Source organism: Engystomops pustulosus, chromosome 5 (assembly GCF_040894005.1).
Source record: "Engystomops pustulosus chromosome 5, aEngPut4.maternal, whole genome shotgun sequence".
NCBI classification, from domain to species: domain Eukaryota; kingdom Metazoa; phylum Chordata; class Amphibia; order Anura; family Leptodactylidae; genus Engystomops; species Engystomops pustulosus.
In genome coordinates, this window is record NC_092415.1 from 109,340,388 (window position 1) to 109,362,380 (window position 21,993).

The 21,993-nt window shown below is 43.6% G+C and overlaps 1 protein-coding gene across 1 annotated transcript in view; it reads left to right on the forward strand.

The window, feature by feature from the left end:
* Positions 1-21,993, forward strand: part of AHRR (aryl hydrocarbon receptor repressor) — a 317,910-nt gene that overhangs the window by 12,217 nt on the left and 283,700 nt on the right. The window contains exon 3 of the mRNA XM_072152898.1: positions 5,318-5,499. Coding sequence (XP_072008999.1) covers positions 5,318-5,499 — 182 coding nt within the window. The remainder of the gene's footprint in view (positions 1-5,317; positions 5,500-21,993) is intronic.

The window sequence follows — 21,993 nt, forward strand, 5'->3', positions numbered from 1 at the left end:
ATTTCTGATATCTGATGAAGAACCTTAGATGAATTTCTCATCATTGGTAGGTTTTTCAAGATATTATCCATCTTTCTATGATATACAGAAAACAAAATACTGCTCAACAACCTTAGTCTATAGAATTACATACTGTATATACTCGTGTATAAGCCGAGTTTTTCAGCACAAAAAAAAATGTCACAAGTGTAAACGTATCTTAAAAAAATACTTAAAAAATAAATTAACTTATATACTCACCCTCGGTGGCCCGACGTGCAACGCTGCTCCCCCGATGTCCGTGCGGGTCCTATTCTGGCTTCCGCGCCTGTCTTCTGTCTTCTGTACATCGCGCTGGGCGCCGCCATTGCTCTCTCCCTAGTGCGATGTACAGTAGACGGCACGGAAGCCAGAAGAGGACCTGCGCGGACATCGGGGCCACCGGCGGGTGAGAATATAAGTTTATAATTTTTTTTAATGCTGGGCTGTATACTACTGGGGGCAGGCTGGGCAGTGCTGTATACTACTGGGGGCAGGCTGGGCAGTGCTGTATACTACTGGGGGCAGGCTGGGCAGTGCTGTATACTACTGGGAGCAGGCTGGGCAGTGCTGTATACTACTGGGAGCAGGCTGGGCAGTGCTGTATACTACTGGGGGCAGGCTGGGCAGTGCTGTATACTACTGGGGGCAGGCTGGGCAGTGCTGTATACTACTGGGGGCAGGCTGGGCAGTGCTGTATACTACTGGGGGCAGGCTGGGCAGTGCTGTATACTACTGGGGGCAAGCTGGGCAGTGCTGTATACTACTGGGGGCAAGCTGTATACTACTGGGGGCAAGCTGTATACTACTGGGGGCAGGCTGTATACTACTGGGGGCAGGCTGGGATGGCTGTATACTACTGGGGGCAGGCTGGGTTGGCTGTATACTACTGGGGGCAGGCTGGGATGGCTGTATAGTACTGGGGGCAGGCTGGGGTGGCTGTATACTACCTGGGGCAGGCTGTATACTATAGGGGGCTGGCTGGCTATATACTGGGGGGGGGGTCTGTGACCAATCAATCAATTTCCCACCCTCGGCTTATACTCGAGTCAATAGGTTTTCCCAGGTTTTGGTGGTAAAATTAGGGGTCTCGGCTTATACTCAGGTTGGCTTATACTCGAGTATATACGGTAATTACAAAAGGTCCCCGGGTTACGTAAAAGGTGGGGTCCATCGGTTTGTTCTTAAGTTGAATTTGTATGTAAGTCGAAAGTGTATATTTTATAATTGTAGCTCCAGACAAATTTTTTTTTGCCCCAGTGACAATTGGATTTTCAAAATTTAAGCTGCAATGGGACCAGGGATTATCAATAAAGACTTATTACAGACACCTTACAGCTGATCATTGCAGCCGGGTCCTTAAGTAAAGTATCCAGAAAGCTTCACCAAATGTCACAGTGGACAGAGGGGTCCCTCTTTAACTAGGAGTCATCTGTAAATCAGGTGTCCTTAGGTAGAGGACTGCCTGTACCTTGTTTCTCAAATGTAACATTTACTAAAAATCTAACAATCTGGTCTGGGTGATTACTTTTACTCCTAAAAAGTTAATAACTGATTCTGTCATCTGTAAAGGTCAAAGTTCTTATTCTGTCAAGTGTCCTTTTCATTTTTTTAATGTCTGTTTTCTGTCAGCTCACAAACACAATGCTATCATTCATTAGGAAACACTGTTGAAAAGGGTATTGCACATTGAAGTATGTCAAGCGTGTTGTTAAAGTGCAGTTTAATGACAAACCATACAATCCCATTTGTCTGCTTGTATGTTTAACTCAAACAACTATATTTATCCTACAAATGTCCAATAGATGGTATCAGTGGTGTCCAAGAGTGAGTTGAGCCCTCAGGCAGTAATGTCTTAGGGTGCGGTCACACGTTGCAGTTAAAACTGCATCACAATCAGTTTTGAGGTGGTTTTAGGTGCAGTTTTGTCAATTTAACAGGTGAAAAATATTAAATGAATGAGTGAATTTGATTTTGACGGGGAACCCTGCTCCACAACTGTTATTCACCTGTACAGTTCATGTCTGTCACCCGTTAAATTGCCAAAACTGCACCTAAAACCACCTCAAAGCTGATAGCGATGCAGTTTTAACTGCAATGTGTGACTGCACCCTTAGGTCATTTGCTAAACAATAGAGTCTTGCTATTGCTAATAATCATTGGAGTCTGACTTGCCTGAGTTGTCAAACAAATAAAAGTGCTACTTTTTCATTAACATACAAATGATTGTGACTGTCTGGTATTGCAGTTAAGCCAATTCAAGTAACATGACGATAATATACTCATATAGCAAACTGTACCTTGTAAACTTTGTGTTCAACATCAAGGGCTGCTGGAAAATTCTAGCCATGGTCTTGGTCTACTGTCCAAATGCTGGTATGGATTGTTTGTGATAGTAGTAACAGCATTTAAGCAAAAAAGGAAGTCCAACCTCACATTTTTACAGGCTGGACATTAAACCAGCCACAGGTCCTTATCTTGTTTCTAAGGGACCATATGACTACACTTATGAGAAATTATCTTCACACAGGAACATTTTTTTTAATAACATCTAATTGAAGAAATGTTTATATATGGCAGATTAATGGAACAGAATGTGAATGCCCAGACGAGAATACCTCTTTAATACGAGTGCCGAACGTCTGTGGAGAAAATCGGGCACTTCCTCTGACTTTCTTCATTTTAAATTTATGCTTAAATCCTATAACTCTGCTCTCCATCTTGCTAAACAGGTCTATTTTACTAATCTAATATCTTCTCTTTCTAACAACCCCAAAAGGCTTTTCAATACTCTTCACTCCTTACTAACACCAAAGGTGCAGCCACCGGTCACAGACCTTGGGGCTGAAGATATGGCCACCTACTTTAAAGATAAAATCGACTGCATTCGCCAGGAAGTAATTTCTCAGTCCACTAACTCCATAAATCCACTTTTCACTGATACCTTACCCTGTTCACTCTCTTCCTTTGAGCCAGTCACAGAGGAAGAAGTGTCCAGGCTTCTTCTCTCTGCTCGCCCCACTACCTGCATCAGTGACCCCATCCCCTCACATCTGGTACAGTCTCTCTCCCCAGCAGTCAATTCTCACCTCACTAAAATCTTCAACCTCTCTCTCTCTTCTGGTGTCTTTCCCTCTTCTTTAAAGCATGCTATTGTTACCCCTTTACTAAAGAAACCTTCCCTGGACCCATCCAGTGCTGCTAACTACCGACCAGTCTCTAACCTCCCTTTCATCTCCAAACTCCTGGAACGCCTGGTCTATTCTCGACTTTCCCGTTTTCTCTCAGCTAACTCCCTGCTTGACCCCCTGCAATCTGGTTTCCGCCCTATGCATTCTACTGAAACTGCTCTTACTAAAGTCTCCAATGATCTCCTAACTGCTAAATCCAAAGGTGACTCTTCTCTCCTCATTCTTCTGGATCTCTCCGCAGCGTTCGATACTGTGGACCACCAGCTCCTCCTCAGGATGCTTTGCTCCATTGGCCTAAAAGGCTCTGCACTCTCTTGGTTTTCCTCCTATCTCTCTGACCGCACTTTCAGTGTCTCCTTTTCTGGATCTATCTCTTCTTCTGTTCCGCTCTGTCGGGGTTCCTCAGGGCTCAGTCCTAGGTCCTCTCCTCTTCTCCCTCTATACTGCACCCATTGGACAAACCATCAGCAGATTTGGTTTTCAATATCATCTTTATGCTGATGATACCCAGCTGTGTACCTCAGCACGTAACATCACTCCTGCCTTAATCCAGAACACTAGTGACTGTCTCTCTGCTTTCTCTAACATCATGTCCTCTCTCTTCTTGAAACTTAATCTTTCGAAGACCGAACTTCTTGTCTTTCCACCATCCACTAACAGAGCCTATCCTAACCTCTCCATATCAGTCTGTGGGGTCACCATAACCCCAAAGCAGCAGACCCGCTGTCTTGGGGTTGTGTTGGATTCCGACCTCTCCTTTGAGCCACACATTCAATCTCTTGCTCGCTCTTGCCGGATGCATCTCAGAAACATCTCCAGAATCCGACCGTTTCTCACATTTGAAACCTGTAAAATGCTAATTGTTGCACTTATTCACTCTCGACTAGACTACTGTAACTCCCTACTAACCGGTCTTCCACTCACCAAACTCTCTCCTCTCCAATCGATTCTTAATGCAGCAGCCAGGCTCGTCTTTCAGACTAAACGCTACACGGATGCCTCCAGTTCATGCCAGTCACTGCACTGGCTGCCAGTCTCCTTTCGAATACAGTTTAAAATAATAACCCTCATCCATAAAGCTCTGTATAATGCTGCACCTCCCTACCTCTCCTCTCTTATCTCAGTTTATCGCCCAACTCTTAGATCCGCCAGTGACCTTAGATTAACCTCTACCCTAGTGCGGACCTCCCACTCGCGTCTCCAAGACTTCTCTAGAGCTGCACCAATTCTATGGAATGCTCTGCCCCGGACTATCAGACTAATACCTAACCTCCAAAGTTTCAAACGTGCTCTTAAAACCCATTTCTTTAGGCAAGCCTATAACACTCATTAACTGCATGAAGTTTTAATTCTTCTACTAACCCGTCCTGTGTCTTCCTCCCATCTGTTATCCAGCAACCAACAGGCACCAGACTTCTCTGCAGTCCCATTCACCCTGGACCTGGTATATAAGATGACGGCTGATTGGTTCAAGCGACAGCAATTCCATTTATTATATTTTGTTCTATTCCCTAAGAAGAATGGCTTGACCATTAAATATTCTTTTACCTCGTGTTACCCCATCATCCTCATAAACCGTAAGCTCTGGCGAGCAGGGACCTGACTCCTGTTGTTCCATACAAATGTTGTGCTCTGTCATGTTACATTATATTTGTATTTGTTTCCTATGATTTGTAAAGCACTACGTAATATGATGGCGCTATATAAATAAAGATTATTATTATTATAATACCTTTTTTTTATTTTTAAATCAATCAATTGAAAAACTTCAAAAAGGTCAATTTGGGACCTGACAGGTCTTCTTTAAGCTACATATAGTAAATAGATTCTGTTCAGTCATGAAGTTAAAGACTATGGTGTCCAGGTATTAGAGATGTGAACAAGTTTGATCATATTGGTGAATAGAAAAACTTGTTCTACATAAACTAATATGGTTGACGGGAAGTAGCTAGCAGAGTCCTTCTTTATGACATGGAAATAGAAGCCAGTGAAAGTCTAGAGCACAAGCTCAAGTTGCACAAGGGTTTCGGAGCAAATTAAAAAAAAAAATATTACGGCCATAAGGTTAAAATGAAAACTCATGCATTGTCTATGCTTTTCTATCATAGGAGACCTTCATCAGGGAGTGAAAAATCTAATCCTTCAAAAAGACACAGAGATCGACTAAATGCAGAATTAGATCGATTGGCAAGCCTGCTGCCGTTCCCACCAGAGATTATTACAAAGCTGGATAAACTTTCCATACTTCGGCTTAGTGTTAGTTACTTACGTGTGAAAAGCTTCTTCCAAGGTAAGTTATAGATGAAAATAGAAGGTCTTGCTAATTGATTCTAATAATAAATAAATCCCAATGAAGTATCTTAAACTCTGAAAGTCAGTGCACAGCATTTAGTACTGTTTTGGTGCAACAGATGAGAGCTTATCTGCCTTACATAAATGTAGGTCACCCAAGGTGAAGAGAGCAGCACAGTGCCCCCACAATAGTGCCCTCTTTACACTACCCACTTAACAGTGCCCTCACAGAGATATATACATAACACTGCTCCCGCCCATGCTGCCCTCCTAGCTATATACATAAGTGACCTCATAACATTGTCCTCATACAACTACATACATAACAGTGCCCTCACAGAGCTACCAACATAAGTTCCCTCATACAGCTGCATATATAACAGTGTCCCCATAAAAGTGCCCTCATACAGCTATATACATAACAGTGCCCTCATACAGCTACATATATAACAGCGTCCCCATAACAGTGCCCTCATACAGCTAGAAACATGAGTGTGCCCATTAAAGTGCCCTCATACAGCTACCCACATAACAGTGCTGCCATAACAATGCCCTAAAACAGCTACCCACATAGAAATGCCCTTAAAACATTGCCCTCATACAGCAACCCATAAAGCATTGCTCCCATAACAGTGCGCTCATACAACTACATACATAACAATGCCCCTATAACAGTACCTTCACACAGCTACTCACATAAAAGTGCCCCAATAACAGTGCCCTCATAAAGCTACATATATAAGTTATGCATGTAGCTGTATGAGGGTACTCTTATGTTGGTAGCTCTGCAAGGCGCCGTTATGGGGGCCCTGTTATATAACATTACAGTTCCCTCACAGAGCTACCCACATAAGAGTGCCCACCTACAGTTACCCACATAACAATGCCCCAGTAGCCACAATGGTACATGTCACCCCCAACAACAATTAAATTACATCAGGATTAAAGATCTTTGAGCTACAGAACCAAAAATACAGGCAGTTGAAGAAAAGGGTGGGATCTGGATTCTGTAGTTTAATGATTGATTGTATGATTCATCTCAGGTTCTTCATATGGAGGTGATTTTGTTTTATTTAACATGAATGAGTGAATTCTAGAAAGGATTTCATATGCTGTTTGATGGTTCTAGTTTAGTCGGGTAAAATTGCATTACAGCTGTCCCTTTAAATGTGCTCCTTTGCAATTGTTGTCTAGTGGTGTCCAAAAACAGCTCACTGATATAGGAAGCAAAAAGTCCAACATTGTAGCACAATTTAAAACAAGAAGAAACTAGTAATGTCCAAAGATATAAATACTTTATTTTGATCAAATAACAAACACTGGTTAAAAAATGATTCTGCCCCGGAGGGGACACAAGACAAAGTTGTACACCAGACAACAGATCATAATGAAAAAGTTGGGTATTTGATAAGGGCACCAGTGGCCATATCTATCAGTCTGGTATTGATGAGAAGCATAAAACAATTACAGATAAATCCCAAACAATAGTCATTAAAAGTAGATGAAGTGTAGCTTACCCATGTTGAAATGATCGTTGCCTGGAATGACAACAGCCCCGACGCGCGTTTCGGCTGGTTTGCAGCCTTCGTCCAACAGGCCACATGGTATCACACTATGTAGGGACAAGGACAGGTTACAACGCAGCATTATATATTTTATTATTTTCTTCCCTACCTTGGTTTGTTTCAATTTTGTTAAAGCTCACTGATATAGGTCCGAGATTGTTGCTGAGCTTCTTACTTTTGTGGGATAATAGTGCGTAAATGCATAATGCACAACACTAAGACTATATAAATGTATAGGCTGCTTATGCTGTATGTAATTTGGCTGCTGATTGGTAATTCAGATCTGGAGTTAATTTCCTGCTAAAGGCGGACATAATAAGCTGTTTAATTCAGTGTTTGGCGAGCAACATCTTTACAAAACCAAAGCAAAGGCCACAATCCAGAAAATATTCCATGCTAAATTCCAAATGAAGACATGACATGTGTATATATACTATTTTAAGAGCTCTTTCACAAGCATTTTTATTTAGTGTTTTAGAACATGACTGTACCAAGAGGCCACGTGTAGCCTATTTTACAACTGTTTTTGGTGACATGTTATTTTGCACATGTGTATTTTTAGGAATTTTAGAAGTCTTAGGGGCACATGTATCAAACTTTTGCCTTGCCTTTTTCTTTAATTTTTGAGACTTTTCATGGTGCTTGTGTTCAATTGTGTCTTTTTTTTTTGCACCTTCAAAGTCTCCCTTCAAAGTTCCCCATTGTCTAGTTTTCTGCAGTGTTCCCTGAGTTTTCACTTGAATCCAGATGTGAAAATTTTGGTGCAAATCTATGGCTGTCCCTGACCAGGTGTAGATATTAACTTAGAACTGATTGAGACTTTTTGCGATTTTTGTTTTAAAAAGTCTCTTATTCACTAAAGACAAAACGCCACACATCAATAAGGAAAAACTGTTAAGATGTATCTACATCTGCCCAGGACAGGCTTATGATACATGTGCCCGGAAAAAGTCATTAATGTATGTGGTGTCATAATAAATACAATTGTGTATGAAGACTTTTCCGTATTTTACTACAGATTATAAAATATTATCTGGCTGCAACATTTTCTATGTTCTATGTTCATCAAAAAGTGAGCTTTTCTTTCTCATAAAGAGGAAAATGCCCTATTGTAGTGAATAGGGCCTAGTTCACAACCGCATCAGATTTCTCTGTTACACTTGCTGTTTTAGAAGAGCGCAATGGATTCACAATAATGTACACAAGATTATCATCATTACATGTTCATTATTTACTGCTGAAAAATAAAGGCCGGTTGATACCCTATTTTTTTCAGCTACAAATTATAAAAGTTCATAATGAAACCTGTAGAACCCAGGTGTGAACTAAGCTTATTGGGTCTTCATCTGTGCATGAATAACTACCTCTACATCAAAAATGTGTACACATTTTATTATTAAATTATTTTTTTATGTTGATACATCAGAAAACTGCCTAATGCCTTGTGATACATGGCCTGGAGGTAAAAAGTAGGACTCAACATTGTTACACTACAGCAGGGTTATCAACATACAATACATACCCAGCAACACATTGATACATTTAGCAATTAGTAAAAATAAAACAGTCTGACCGGAGCTCTTTGTGTGTCCTTTTATATATCCTTTGATAAATCGACAATTTCACTCTTTTCCCAACTATGTTCCAAATTCTTCAGTACACTTCCACACAAACGGTATTTGGATGGGAATAGATCGCTATTCAGACAGTTTTAAGCTGCGTTTTCTTGCATCCTGTAGCCAAATAGTGTACAGCTACTATAGAAGAGATTAAGCAGCAGATAGGGTAGTATGTTCAAATATATGGAATTTATTTTATTAAAACATACTCACAAAATAGAAAAAAATCATGCGCATATAAAATCCACCATGTGGACGCCAGACTCGCTAGTTCGCCCGACCCAGGGTTTCGCTACTACGGCTTCTTCCGGGGCATTGCTGGCTAGTAACCTCTCTTTTTATACCTTACACATAGCACAATTACTGTCTTCCATTCTATTACAAAATAGATACATCGGACCATTTAGCAACTATTTCGTATACATACAATATTAATATATAAAAAGCTAACAAGAATGTTCTACCAGGAGGAAAATAAAATATCTGTTGTTAACAAGAATGTTCTACCAGGAGGAAAATAAAATATCTGTTGTTAACAAGAATGTTCTACCAGGAGGAAAATAAAATATCTTGTTAGTTTTTTAAATATTTTTATATATTAATAAAGCGATCTATTCCCATCCAAATACCGTTTGTGTGGAAGTGTACTGAAGAATTTGGAACATAGTTGGGAAAAGAGTGAAATCGTCGATTTATCAAAGGATATATAAAAGGACACACAAGGAGCTCCGGTCAGACTGTTTTATTTTTACTAATTGCTAGATGTGGGATCCATCTGTGACTGTTTGGCAGCTCCTATAGGGGATAGTGTGCATCACAAAAACACTTTTTCTTTTGTACATTGATACATTTACCTCTTTGAATTCTATATATCTGGACATGATACATATACCTGTGATCCACAGTGGGCCATATAATTCAGTAAATACAACATCAGACGAACAACACACAATAAATTTCATTCTAAGTCATTTAACAACAATGAAGCTAAATTGGAAATGTGAGAAACAAATGGCTTGTAAAACCAACTTTATCAGCAAAAACGTAATCATTTTCCAGTCACTCTGGAGAGTTGCATCATTGTAACACCTTGATTTTTCAACTTGCTGTGGATTTGCTGATGCACGTTTTCCCTGTGGTATGACCCAGTGTGCTTTTTTATGGCCCAAAAGATATATTTTGTCCTTGGCTTTGTGTTAATAGATGTCTTACTGTTCCAAATCAGAAAACTGCCAAAACTTATACTTTTATAGGAGTGGTCACATTTTCTGATGAGCAGTTAATCAATGGCAATTGAGCAATTTAGCAGAACATGAGCTGTTTCTCTGTTACAAATTCTTATGGAATAATTAAATTATTTTCAATTGATATAACATTTTGAAGATAATGAAGATAATTAACTCTATTTACTAGAGTATAAGCCAACCGAAGAATAAGGCTAGGCACAAAAACTTGTCTTATATTTGGGTATATACGGTACTTGCTAGAAACATAATAACTAGAGATGAGCGAGCACTAAAATGCTCGGGTACTCGTTATTCGAGACGAACTTTTCCCGATGCTCGAGTGCTCGTCTCGAATAACGAGCCCCATTGAAGTCAATGGGAGACTCGAGCATTTTTCAAGGGGACCAAGGCTCTGCACAGGGAAGCTTGGCCAAACACCTGGGAACCTCAGAAAAGGATGGAAACACCACGGAAATGGACAGGAAACAGCAGGGGCAGCATGCATGGATGCCTCTGAGGCTGCTTAATCGCACCATTATGCCAAAATTATGGGCAACAGCATGGCCATGACAGAGTGACAGAATGAAGCTAGATAGCATGTAAATCATCCAATAATTGACCCTGACACTATAGGGGACGGCATGCAGAGGCAGCGGCAGCAGCGGCAGGCTAGAGAGTGGCATGGCGACATACTCTAAATGGACTCAGGCTTCAAACCAATGGGTGGCAGAGAGGAACCAAAGGAGGTGAGCAAGAAGCGCTCAAATAATATCGGTACATGATAAAAGTTTGCCAGTATATTTTGTGGATTACACAGCAGGGTGGCGACAAAGTTAACATGGAAGCCATGAAAACAACCCAAAATTCTGCCTGACACAGCTCGTTTGATAAGGGGACCATGTATGGAGGCAGTGAACTAGTAGTAGATTAAAGGTGCTGCAGTTAAAACTATGTTAGTTGGATCTTGGCATGGAGCTGGCGCTCCGCTGCCAGGCGAGCTTTCGCCAATCCAAGCCCCTGTCTCTAGGCTACTCCCCAAACAGCACTTCTAAGAACCTTTTGTATAAGATCAAGTGTAGTAGCGTTCTTATAAGTTTAGGATATGGCGGGTGAGGGGAATGTAAACAGATGCGCAGGAAGCGCTGAAATAATATTGGTAAATGATAAAAGTTTGCCAGTATATTTTGTGGATAACACAGCAGGGTGGCGACAAAGTTAACAACTTTGATGTGGAAGCCATGAAAACAACCCAAATTTCTGCCTGACACACCTCGTTTGATAAGGGGACGATGTATGGAGGCAGCTATAAGGACGACTTTTGGAGGTAGCAATGGAGACAACGTGTGGAGGCTGCTATGGAGACAATTTAATTTGGATAGTGCCTGTATGTGGCAGTCCAAAAAAGTTTTCAAACCAGAGGAGCGGGTAGGTGGCCCTCCAGTAAAATGGAATAGATTGAGTGCCTGTATGTGGCAGTCCAAAAAACTTTTCAAACCAGAGGAGCAGGTAGGTGGCCCTCCAGTAAAATGAAATAGATTGAGTGCCTGTATGTGGCAGTCCAAAAAAGTTTTCAAACCAGAGGAGCGGGTAGGTGGCCCTCCAGAAAAATTGAATAGATTGAGTGCCTGTATGTGGCACTCCCAAAAATTGTTTAAAACAGAGGACCGGGTAGGTGGCCCTCCAGAAAAATTGAATAGATTGAGTGCCTGTATGTGGCACTCCCAAAAATTTTTTAAAACAGAGGACCGGGTAGGTGGCCCTCCAGAAAAATTAAATGCATAAAGTACTATAGCTAGAGCCAGTGGGCCCTGTCAAAAAATAGCCAGTTTCCTCTGCTTTACTGTACAAAGAGGAGGAGAAGGAGGGAAATGAGGAGGAGGAGGAGGAGTGGATAAATTATTCAGGTTGAGCTTCCTTTACCTGGTGGAGATTGGAAATTATGAGAAAGCCATGCTTTATTCATCTTAATAAGCGTCAGCCTGTCAGCGCTGTCAGTCGACAGGCGTGTACGCTTATCGGTGATGATGCCACCAGCTGCACTGAAAACCCGCTCGGACAAGACGCTAGCGGCAGGGCAGGCAAGAACCTCCAAGGCGTACAGCGCCAGTTCGTGCCACATGTCCAGCTTTGAAACCCAGTAGTTGTAGGGAGCTGTGTGATCATTTAGGACGATGGTATGGTCAGCTACGTACTCCCTCACCATCTTTCTGTAAAGATCAGCCCTACTCTGCCGAGACTGGGGACAGGTGACAGTGTCTTGCTGGGGTGACATAAAGCTGGCAAAAGCCTTGTAAAGCGTACCCTTGCCAGTGCTGGACAAGCTGCCTGCTCGCCTACTCTCCCTCGCTACTTGTCCCGCAGAACTACGCACTCTGCCGCTAGCGCTGTCAGAAGGGAAATACTGTTTCAGCTTGTGAACCAGGGCCTGCTGGTATTCATGCATTCTCACACTCCTTTCCTCTCCAGGGATGAGAGTGGAAAGATTTTGCTTGTACCGTGGGTCCAGGAGAGTGAACACCCAGTAATCGGTGCTGGAATAAATTCTTTGAACGCGAGGGTCACGGGATAGGCAGCCTAGCATGAAATCTGCCATATGCGCCAGAGTACCAACGCGTAAGAATTCACTCCCCTCACTGGCCTGACTGTCCATTTCCTCCTCCTCCAACTCCTCCAACTCCTCTTCTTCTGCCCATACACGCTGAACAGTGAAGGACTCAACAATGGTCCCCTCTTGTGTCTCGCCAACATTCTCCTCCTCTTCCTCCTCATCCTCCTCCACCTCCACCTCCTCCGATATGCGCTGAGAAACAGACCCAAGGGTGCTTTGGCTATCAACAAGGGAATCTTCTTCCCCCGTCTCTTGTAACGAGCGCAAAGCTTCCGACTTCATGCTGATCAGAGAGTTTTTCAACAGGCCAAGCAGCGGGATGGTGAGGCTGATGATGGCGGCATCGCCACTGACCATCTGTGTTGACTCCTCAAAGTTACTCAGCACCTGACAGATATCAGACATCCACGTCCACTCCTCATTGTAGACTTGAGGAAGCTGACTGACCTGACTACCAGTTCTGGTGGAAGTTGACATCTGGCAGTCTACAATGGCTCGGCGCTGCTGGTAAACTCTGGATAACATGGTCAGTGTTGAATTCCACCTCGTGGGCACGTCGCACAACAGTCGGTGAGCGGGCAGTTGGAGGCGGCGCTGCGCTGCCCTGAGAGTGGCAGCATCTGTGCTGGACTTCCTGAAATGCGCACAGATGCGGCGCACCTTCGTGAGCAAATCAGACAGATTGGGGTATGTCTTGAGGAAACGCTGAACTATCAGATTTAACACATGGGCCAGGCATGGCACATGTGTCAGTCTGCCGAGTTGCAGAGCCGCCACCAGGTTACGGCCGTTGTCACACACAACCATGCCTGGCTTCAGGTTCAGCGGTGCCAGCCACAGATCAGTCTGCGCCGTGATGCCCTGTAATAGCTCTTGGGCGGTGTGCCTTTTATCGCCTAGGCTCAGCAGTTTGAGCACCGCCTGCTGTCGCTTAGCGACGGCACTGCTGCTGTGCCTAGAGCTACCGACTGATGGCGCCATGCCCACGGATGGTAATTCGGAGGAGGAGGAGGTGGAGGAGGGGTGGGAGGAGGAGGAGGCATAGTAGGCCTGAAAGACCTGGACCGAGGTAGGCCCCGCAATCCTCGGCGTCGGCAGTATATGACCAGCCGCAGGGTCAGACTCGGTCCCAGCCTCCACCAAGTTGACCCAATGTGCCGTCAGCGATATATAGTGGCCCTGCCCGGCAGCACTCGTCCACGTGTCCGTGGTCAGGTGGACCTTGTCAGAAACGGCGTTGGTCAGGGCACGGATGATGTTGTCTGACACGTGCTGGTGCAGGGCTGGGACGGCACATCGGGAAAAGTAGTGGCGGCTGGGGACCGAATACCGAGGGGCGGCCGCCGCCATGAGGTTGCGAAAGGCCTCGGTCTCTGCTAGCCTATAGGGCAGCATCTCCAGGCTAAGCAATCTGGAGATGTGGACATTAAGGGCTTGGGCGTGCGGGTGGGTTGCACTATATTTGCGTTTCCGCTCCAGCGTCTGGGGTATGGAGAGCTGAACGCTGGTGGATGCTGTGGAGGATCGTGGAGGCGACGATGGGGTTTTTGTGGCAGGGTCCTGGGCAGGGGGCTGACTATCAGCTGACACAGGGGAAGGAGCAGTGGTGTGCACGGCCGGAGGTGAACGGGCTTGTTGCCACTGAGTGGGGTGTTTAGCATTCATATGCCTGCGCATACTGGTGGTAGTTAAGCTAGTAGTGGTGGAACCCCTGCTGATCCTGGTTTGGCAAATGTTGCACACCACAGTCCGTCGGTCATCCGGTGTTTCCTTAAAGAACCTCCAGACTTCTGAAAATCTAGCCCTCGCCGCAAGAGCCCTCGCCACGGGAGCTTCACTAGTTGACACATTTGGCACTGATGCACCAGCTCTGGCCCTGCCTCTCCGTCTGGCCCCACCACTGCCTCTTCCAACCTGTTCTGGTCGAGGACTCTCCTCTGTCTCAGAAGCACTGTGTTCACCCGGCCTATCAACCCAGCTTGGGTCTGTCACCTCATCATCCTCCGATCCCTCAGTCTGCTCCCCCCTCGGACTTCCTGCCCTGACAACAACTTCACCACTGTCTGACAACCGTGTCTCCTCATCGTCGGACACCTCTTTAGACACTTCTTCCACTACGTCAAGAAGGTCATCATCACCCACAGACTGCGACTGGTGGAAAACCTGGGCATCGGAAAATTGCTCAGCAGCAACCGGACAAGTGGTTTGTGAGTGTGGGAAGGGTCCAGAAAACAGTTCCTCAGAGTATGCCGGTTCAAATGGCAAATTTTCCTGGGAGGGGGCCGACTGGGGGGGAGGAGGCTGAGGTGCAGGAGCTGGAGGAGTGCCGATTTCGGTGACATGGGTGGACTGCGTGGAAGACTGACTGGTGGACAAATTGCTCGAAGCATTGTCGGCAATCCACGACATCACCTGTTTGCACTGTTCTGGCCTCAACAGTGCTCTACCACGAGTCCCAGTAACTTCAGACATGAACCTAGGGAGTGTAGCTCTGCGGCGTTCCCCTGCTCCCTCATAAGCAGGTGGTGTCTCACCCCGCCCAGGACCACGGCCTCTGAACCCTGCAGTAGTTGGACGCCCACGTCCCCGCCCTCGTCCTCTACCCCTAGCCCTCGGGTTAAACATTTTGAAAATGAGAGTTATAACTTTAATTTTTTTTTAACTTTTTTTTGTGTTTTTTTTTTTTTTTTGTGTTTTTGAGTTTTTAAAACCAAACGATGCTATCCTATTGCTATGGCTATTTTCTAGCCAAGTATGAAAGCACACTACTATGCCAGATGAGATGACGCTGAGTTATTAAACAAAATAAACGTAAAATAAAAAAGGAAATGGCAGACTGTGCCTAATTGAAATCCAACCCCTAATAAATTTTCCCACTTCGGTCTTTGCAATGGATATGTGCGTCACTAAGCGCAAAACACAGCGGTCGCAAGTCTCACTACAAATTGCTCACAATTTGCTAGTAGATGCACTGCAGCAAGTACAGCCACCAGCAGATCAACCAGAAATCAAATATATATAACGCTACTGTAGGCGTAAGTAAGCCGTTTGGATTCTCCTATGGCTATTTTCTAGCCAAGTATGAAAGCACACTACTATGCCAGATGAGATGACGCTGAGTTATTAAACAAAATAAACGTAAAATAAAAAAGGAAATGGCAGACTGTGCCTAATTGAAATCCAACCCCTAATAAATTTTCCCACTTCGGTCTTTGCAATGGATATGTGCGTCACTAAGCGCAAAACATAGCGGTCGCAAGTCTCACTACAAATTGCTCACAATTTGCTAGTAGATGCACTGCAGCAAGTACAGCCACCAGCAGATCAACCAGAAATCAAATATATATAACGCTACTGTAGGCGTAAGTAAGCCGTTTGGATTCTCCTATGGCTATTTTCTAGCCAAGTATGAAAGCACACTACTATGCAAGATGAGATGACGCTGAGTTATTAAAAAAATAAACGTAAAATAAAAAGTAAATGGCAGGCTGTGCCTAATTGAAATCCAACCCCTAATAAATTTTCCCACTTCGGTCTTTGCAATGGATATGTGCGTCACTAAGCGCAAAACATAGCGGTCGCAAGTCTCACTACAAATTGCTCACAATTTGCTAGTAGATGCACTGCAGCAAGTACAGCCACCAGCAGATCAACCAGAAATCAAATATATATAACGCTACTGTAGGCGTAAGTAAGCCGTTTGGATTCTCCTATGGCTATTTTCTAGCCAAGTATGAAAGCACACTACTATGCAAGATGAGATGACGCTGAGTTATTAAAAAAATAAACGTAAAATAAAAAGTAAATGGCAGGCTGTGCCTAATTGAAATCCAACCCCTAATAAATTTTCCCACTTCGGTCTTTGCAATGGATATGTGCGTCACTAAGCGCAAAACATAGCGGTCGCAAGTCTCACTACAAATTGCTCACAATTTGCTAGTAGATGCACTGCAGCAAGTACAGCCACCAGCAGATCAACCAGAAATCAAATATATATAACGCTACTGTAGGCGTAAGTAAGCCGTTTGGATTCTCCTATGGCTATTTTCTAGCCAAGTATGAAAGCACACTACTATGCAAGATGAGATGACGCTGAGTTATTAAACAAAATAAACGTAAAATAAAAAAGGAAAAATGGCAGACTGTGCCTAATTGAAATCAAACCCCTAATAAATTTTCCCACTTTGGTGTTTGAGGTGGATATGTGTCACTAAGAGCTAAACACAACGGTAGCAAGTCCCCCTGCAAATTCCTCACAATATGGTACTAGCTGCAAATAAAAAAAAAAAAGTATAACGTTATTGTAGCCCTAAGAAGGGCTGTTGGGTTCTTGGAGAATCACTCCTGCCTAACAGTAAGCTAATAGAACACCCTAACGCTTTCCCTGACCAGCAGCAGCTCTCTCCCTAGCGGCATCCAGACACAGAATGATCCGAGCAGCTCGGGCAGCGGCTAGTCTATCCCAGGGTCACCTGATCTGGCCAGCCAACCACTGCTATCGACGTGTAAGGGTACCACGTCATGCTGGGTGGAGTGCAGAGTCTCCTGGCTTGTGATTGGCTCTGTTTCTGGCCGCCAAAAAGCAAAACGGCGGGAGCTGCCATTTTCTCGAGCGGGCGAAGTATTCGTCCGAGCAACGAGCAGTTTCGAGTACTCTAATGCTCGACCGAGCATCAAGCTCGGACGAGCATGTTCGCTCATCTCTAATAATAACCCTTTAACTATTTTAATCCAAGAAAACATTTGTTTTACTTTAGTTTGTATTCATAATACTTTATAAATGAGTTTGATAAAAACTTTTTCATTTGACAAAGACAATTCATCAGAAAAAGATAAGCTATGATATAATTACCAGTAAACATTTTATAATCAGCTATAATCATTTTATAATCAGATCAGTTAAAGATAGATGCTGGTCTTATGTGGTAACAAAAATGAATGTGAAAAATGATGGGATTTAAGGAACTCTTAATATCCCTGAGAATAAGTAACTTGTAGGACACTTATATAGTTATAAAACTAATTGAAATTATCCAGAAGATACTGGAAAAGAGATGACTATGAGGGGACATATTATAAATATATATTTATATAAATACATGAATAGTCCATACAAAAAATATGGTGGTAAATTGTTTCAGATTAAATCAAAAGACGAGGGGGCAATGTCTCCATCTGGAGAAATCAAGGTGTAATCACCAGAGGTGACAGGGCTTTTTTACTATGAGAACTGTCAATCTGTGGAATAGCCTGATCAGGCACTGGTCACAGCAGGGATAGCAGAGAGCTTCCAGAAGGGCCTAGATGACTTTTTACATCCAAATAACATTGATGGTTATGTTATATAGAATTGTTTCCTCTAAATCTCTTCCTCGTCCAATCCCTTCCCTTCCTTGTTTAAACTTGATGAACATGTGTCTTTTTTCAACTGTATAAACCAAATTACTATGATATACAGTGAACCCCATGTGCTCGTATCCCATTGCTGCCTACAAAGTAAACACAGAATGGCCATACATGTGTCATTCTGTGGTCAAGTAAAATATTAATATGACTGTATATCCCCAATCCTCCCCATAAATACAACATACTTAGGGATTTTTTAAAGTATTTTTGTGCAACACAATGGGCCACATTTATTAAAGCCTTTCCACGAGTTTTCTGACAGACTTTACACTGAAAAGAATATGCAAGCTGCTTCCACATGAATTTAAGAAGTGTCCACTGCACTATGCCCGACCGCCAACAAAATTCTGCACATAAAAGTGGCATTCTGGTGCACAGTTGGCGCCATATTTAAATTGTTTTGCATGCTCTATGTTAAAAGTGCTCTATGTTAAAAAAAATGGTGCACTCTGTTGGAGCAGTGCAGGGTACACTGCTCCACAGGCAAGCTCCACATAGTGCAGTTTGCACTATTTTTGATAAATGTGGAACACTATTTTGTCTGCCATTGGGATAATTATAAAGTGAACCTTTTCTTACACTATGTTGCCTTTAAACAGTGAACTTAAGTATTATGACAGGTTTGCTTGAAGACCATAACTGCTCAACTGGCCAAATATTTTTACACTAAACTTTTACATTTAGAGGTATGAAAGGGATCGGCCAGTAATTTAAATAAGTTGCCCATGTAATTTTATGGTCTTTGATAAATCACTTAATAAACATTAAGAGATTATCTAGTCCTGCTACATACTTTTATAATGTATGCAGACCCTCCATGCTTCCTTCTTTACATCTCTGAGCTCTGCTGAATAGGAGGAGTTATGACCTATTCTGCCTCTGTCAGTGTAGATGGACTGTGAAGAGAAACAGTGACTTCATATGGATGACCTGGATCAGAATGGTGTGGTGTCTTCCACACTGAAAATGTTGTATGCATTGCGTTTAATTCAGTACAGTAAAAACTTTAGAGGTACTTTCTGATATAACATCACTAAGGGGCACTGATTAGTTAAATGATTAGACTTCCTAGGGCTCAAACACATTAAGTGTACTATCAGTACAAATCACCAATCAATTATTTTAGTTAGGTGAAAGGAGGCAATCCTGATCACTGGCCAAAGAAGATTCATGCGATGTCCTGGTGCCCAAAACTCTTCATGGGAAAAGTAAGGATTGCTGTTTAATTGTTATTACTTTTCATTTTTTCCTTTGCACATATTTTATTTAGCTTGCAAAGTTTAATCATTGATAATTTTTAGGGTAAACTGTACCTCTTGATCAGCAGCAAATTATTTCCAGGTTTCCCCACCTCCCTTCTTCATGTTAAGCACAATTACAAAATTAAACTTCACATCAGTGGTACAAGCAATTCAACCATACTGTGCTTCATTTCTTTTTAGAGACACTACTGTTCACTGAATGTTATGATGCATTAAAAATATAACAACACTCCTACATAGTTACTATCAGTAAATATACACAAACTACAAAAACAAAATGCTAAGTGTTGTGATCTGTAATCTAGTGACTCAGCAAAAACAGACATTTCATATGGATCTAAACTAGAGATGAGCACTAAAATGCTCGGGTACTCGTTATTCGAGACGAACTTTTCCCGATGCTCGAGTGCTCGTCTCGAATAACGAGCCCCATTGAAGTCAATGGGAGACTCGACCATTTTTCAAGGGGACCAAGGCTCTGCACAGGGAAGCTTGGCCAAACACCTGGAAACCTCAGAAAATGATGGAAACACCATGGAAATGGACAGGAAACAGCAGGGGCAGCATGCATGGATGCCTCTGAGGCTGCTTAAACGCACCATTATGCCAAAATTATGGGCAACAGCATGGAAATGACAGAGTGACAGAATGAAGCTAGATAGCATCTAAAACATCCAATAATTGATCCTGACACTATAGGGGACGGCATGCAGAGGCAGGCTAGAGAGTGTCTTGGCAACATACCCCAAATGGACTCAGGCTTAAAACCAATGGGTGGCAGAGAGGAACCAAAGGAGGTGAGCAAGAAGCGCTCAAATAATATCGGTAAATGATAAAAGTTTGCCAGTATATTTTGTGGATTACATAGCAGGGTGGCGACAAAGTTAACAAGTTTGATGTGGAAGCCATGAAAACAACCCAAAATTCTGCCTGACACAGCTCGTTTGATAAGGGGACGATGTATGGAGGCAGTGTACTAGTAGTAGATTAAAGGTGCTGCAGTTAAAACTATGTTAGTTGGATCTTGGGATAGAGCTGGCACTCCGCTTCCAGGCGAGCTTTCGCCAATCCAAGCCCCTGTCTCTAGGCTACTCCCCAAACAGCACTTCTAAGAACCTTTTGTATAAGATCAAGTGTAGTAGCGTTCTTATAAGTTTGGGATATGGCGGGTGAGGGGAGTGTAAACAGATGCACAAGAAGCGCTGAAATAATATCGGTAAATGATAAAAGTTTGCCAGTATATTTTGTGGATTACACAGCAGGGTGGCAACAAAGTTAACAAGTTTGATGTGGAAGCCATGAAAACAACCCAAATTTCTGCCTGACACACCTCGTTTGATAAGGGGACGATGTATGGAGGCAGCTATAAGGACGACTTTTGGAGGTAGCAATGGAGACAACGTGTGGAGGCTGCTATGGAGACAATTTAATTTGGATAGTGCCTGTATGTGGCAGTCCAAAAAAGTTTTCAAACCAGAGGACCGGGTAGGTGGCCCTCCAGAAAAATTAAATGCATAAAGTACTATAGCTAGAGCCAGTGGGCCCTGTCAAAAAATAGCCAGTTTCCTCTGCTTTAGTGTACAAAGAGGAGGAGAAGGAGTGCATAAATTATTCAGGTTGAGCTTCCTTCACCTGGTGGAGATTGGAAATCATGAGAAATCCAGGCTTTATTCATCTTAATAAGCGTCAGCCTGTCAGCGCTGTCAGTCGACAGGCGTGTACGCTTATCGGTGATGCCACCAGCTGCACTGAAAACCCGCTCGGACAACACGCTAGCGGCAGGGCAGGCAAGAACCTCCAAGGCGTACAGCACCAGTTCGTGCCACATGTCCAGCTTTGAAACCCAGTAGTTGTAGGGAGCTGTGTGATCATTTAGGACGATGGTATGGTCAGCTACGTACTCCCTCACCATCTTTCTGTAAAGATCAGCCCTACTCTGCCGAGACTGGGGACAGGTGACAGTGTCTTGCTGGGGTGACATAAAAGTCAGTGAAGGACTCAACAATGGTCCCCTCTTGTGTCTCGCCAACATTCTCCTCCTCTTCCTCCTCATCCTCCTCCACCTCCACCTCCTCCGATATGCGCTGAGAAACAGACCTAAGGTTGCTTTGGCTATCAGCAAGGGAATCTTCTTCCCCCGTCTCTTGTGACGAGCGCAAAGCTTCCGACTTCATGCTGATCAGAGAGTTTTTCAACAGGCCAAGCAGCGGGATGGTGAGGCTGATGATGGCGGCATCGCCACTGACCATCTGTGTTGACTCCTCAAAGTTACTCAGCACCTGACAGATATCAGACATCCACGTCCACTCCTCATTGTAGACTTGAGGAAGCTGACTGACCTGACTACCAGTTCTGGTGGAAGTTGACATCTGGCAGTCTACAATCGCTCTGCGCTGCTGGTAATCTCTGGATAACATGGTTAATGTTGAATTCCACCTCGTGGGCACGTCGCACAACAGTCGGTGAGCGGGCAGTTGGAGGCGGCGCTGCGCTGCCCTGAGAGTGGCGGCATCTGTGCTGGACTTCCTGAAATGCGCACAGATGCGGCGCACCTTCGTGAGCAAATCAGACAGATTGGGGTATGTCTTGAGGAAACGCTGAACTATCAGATTTAACACATGGGCCAGGCATGGCACATGTGTCAGTCTGCCGAGTTGCAGAGCCGCCACCAGGTTACGGCCGTTGTCACACACAACCATGCCTGGCTTCAGGTTCAGCGGTGCCAGCCACAGATCAGTCTGCGCCGTGATGCCCTGTAATAGCTCTTGGGCGGTGTGCCTTTTATCGCCTAGGCTCAGCAGTTTGA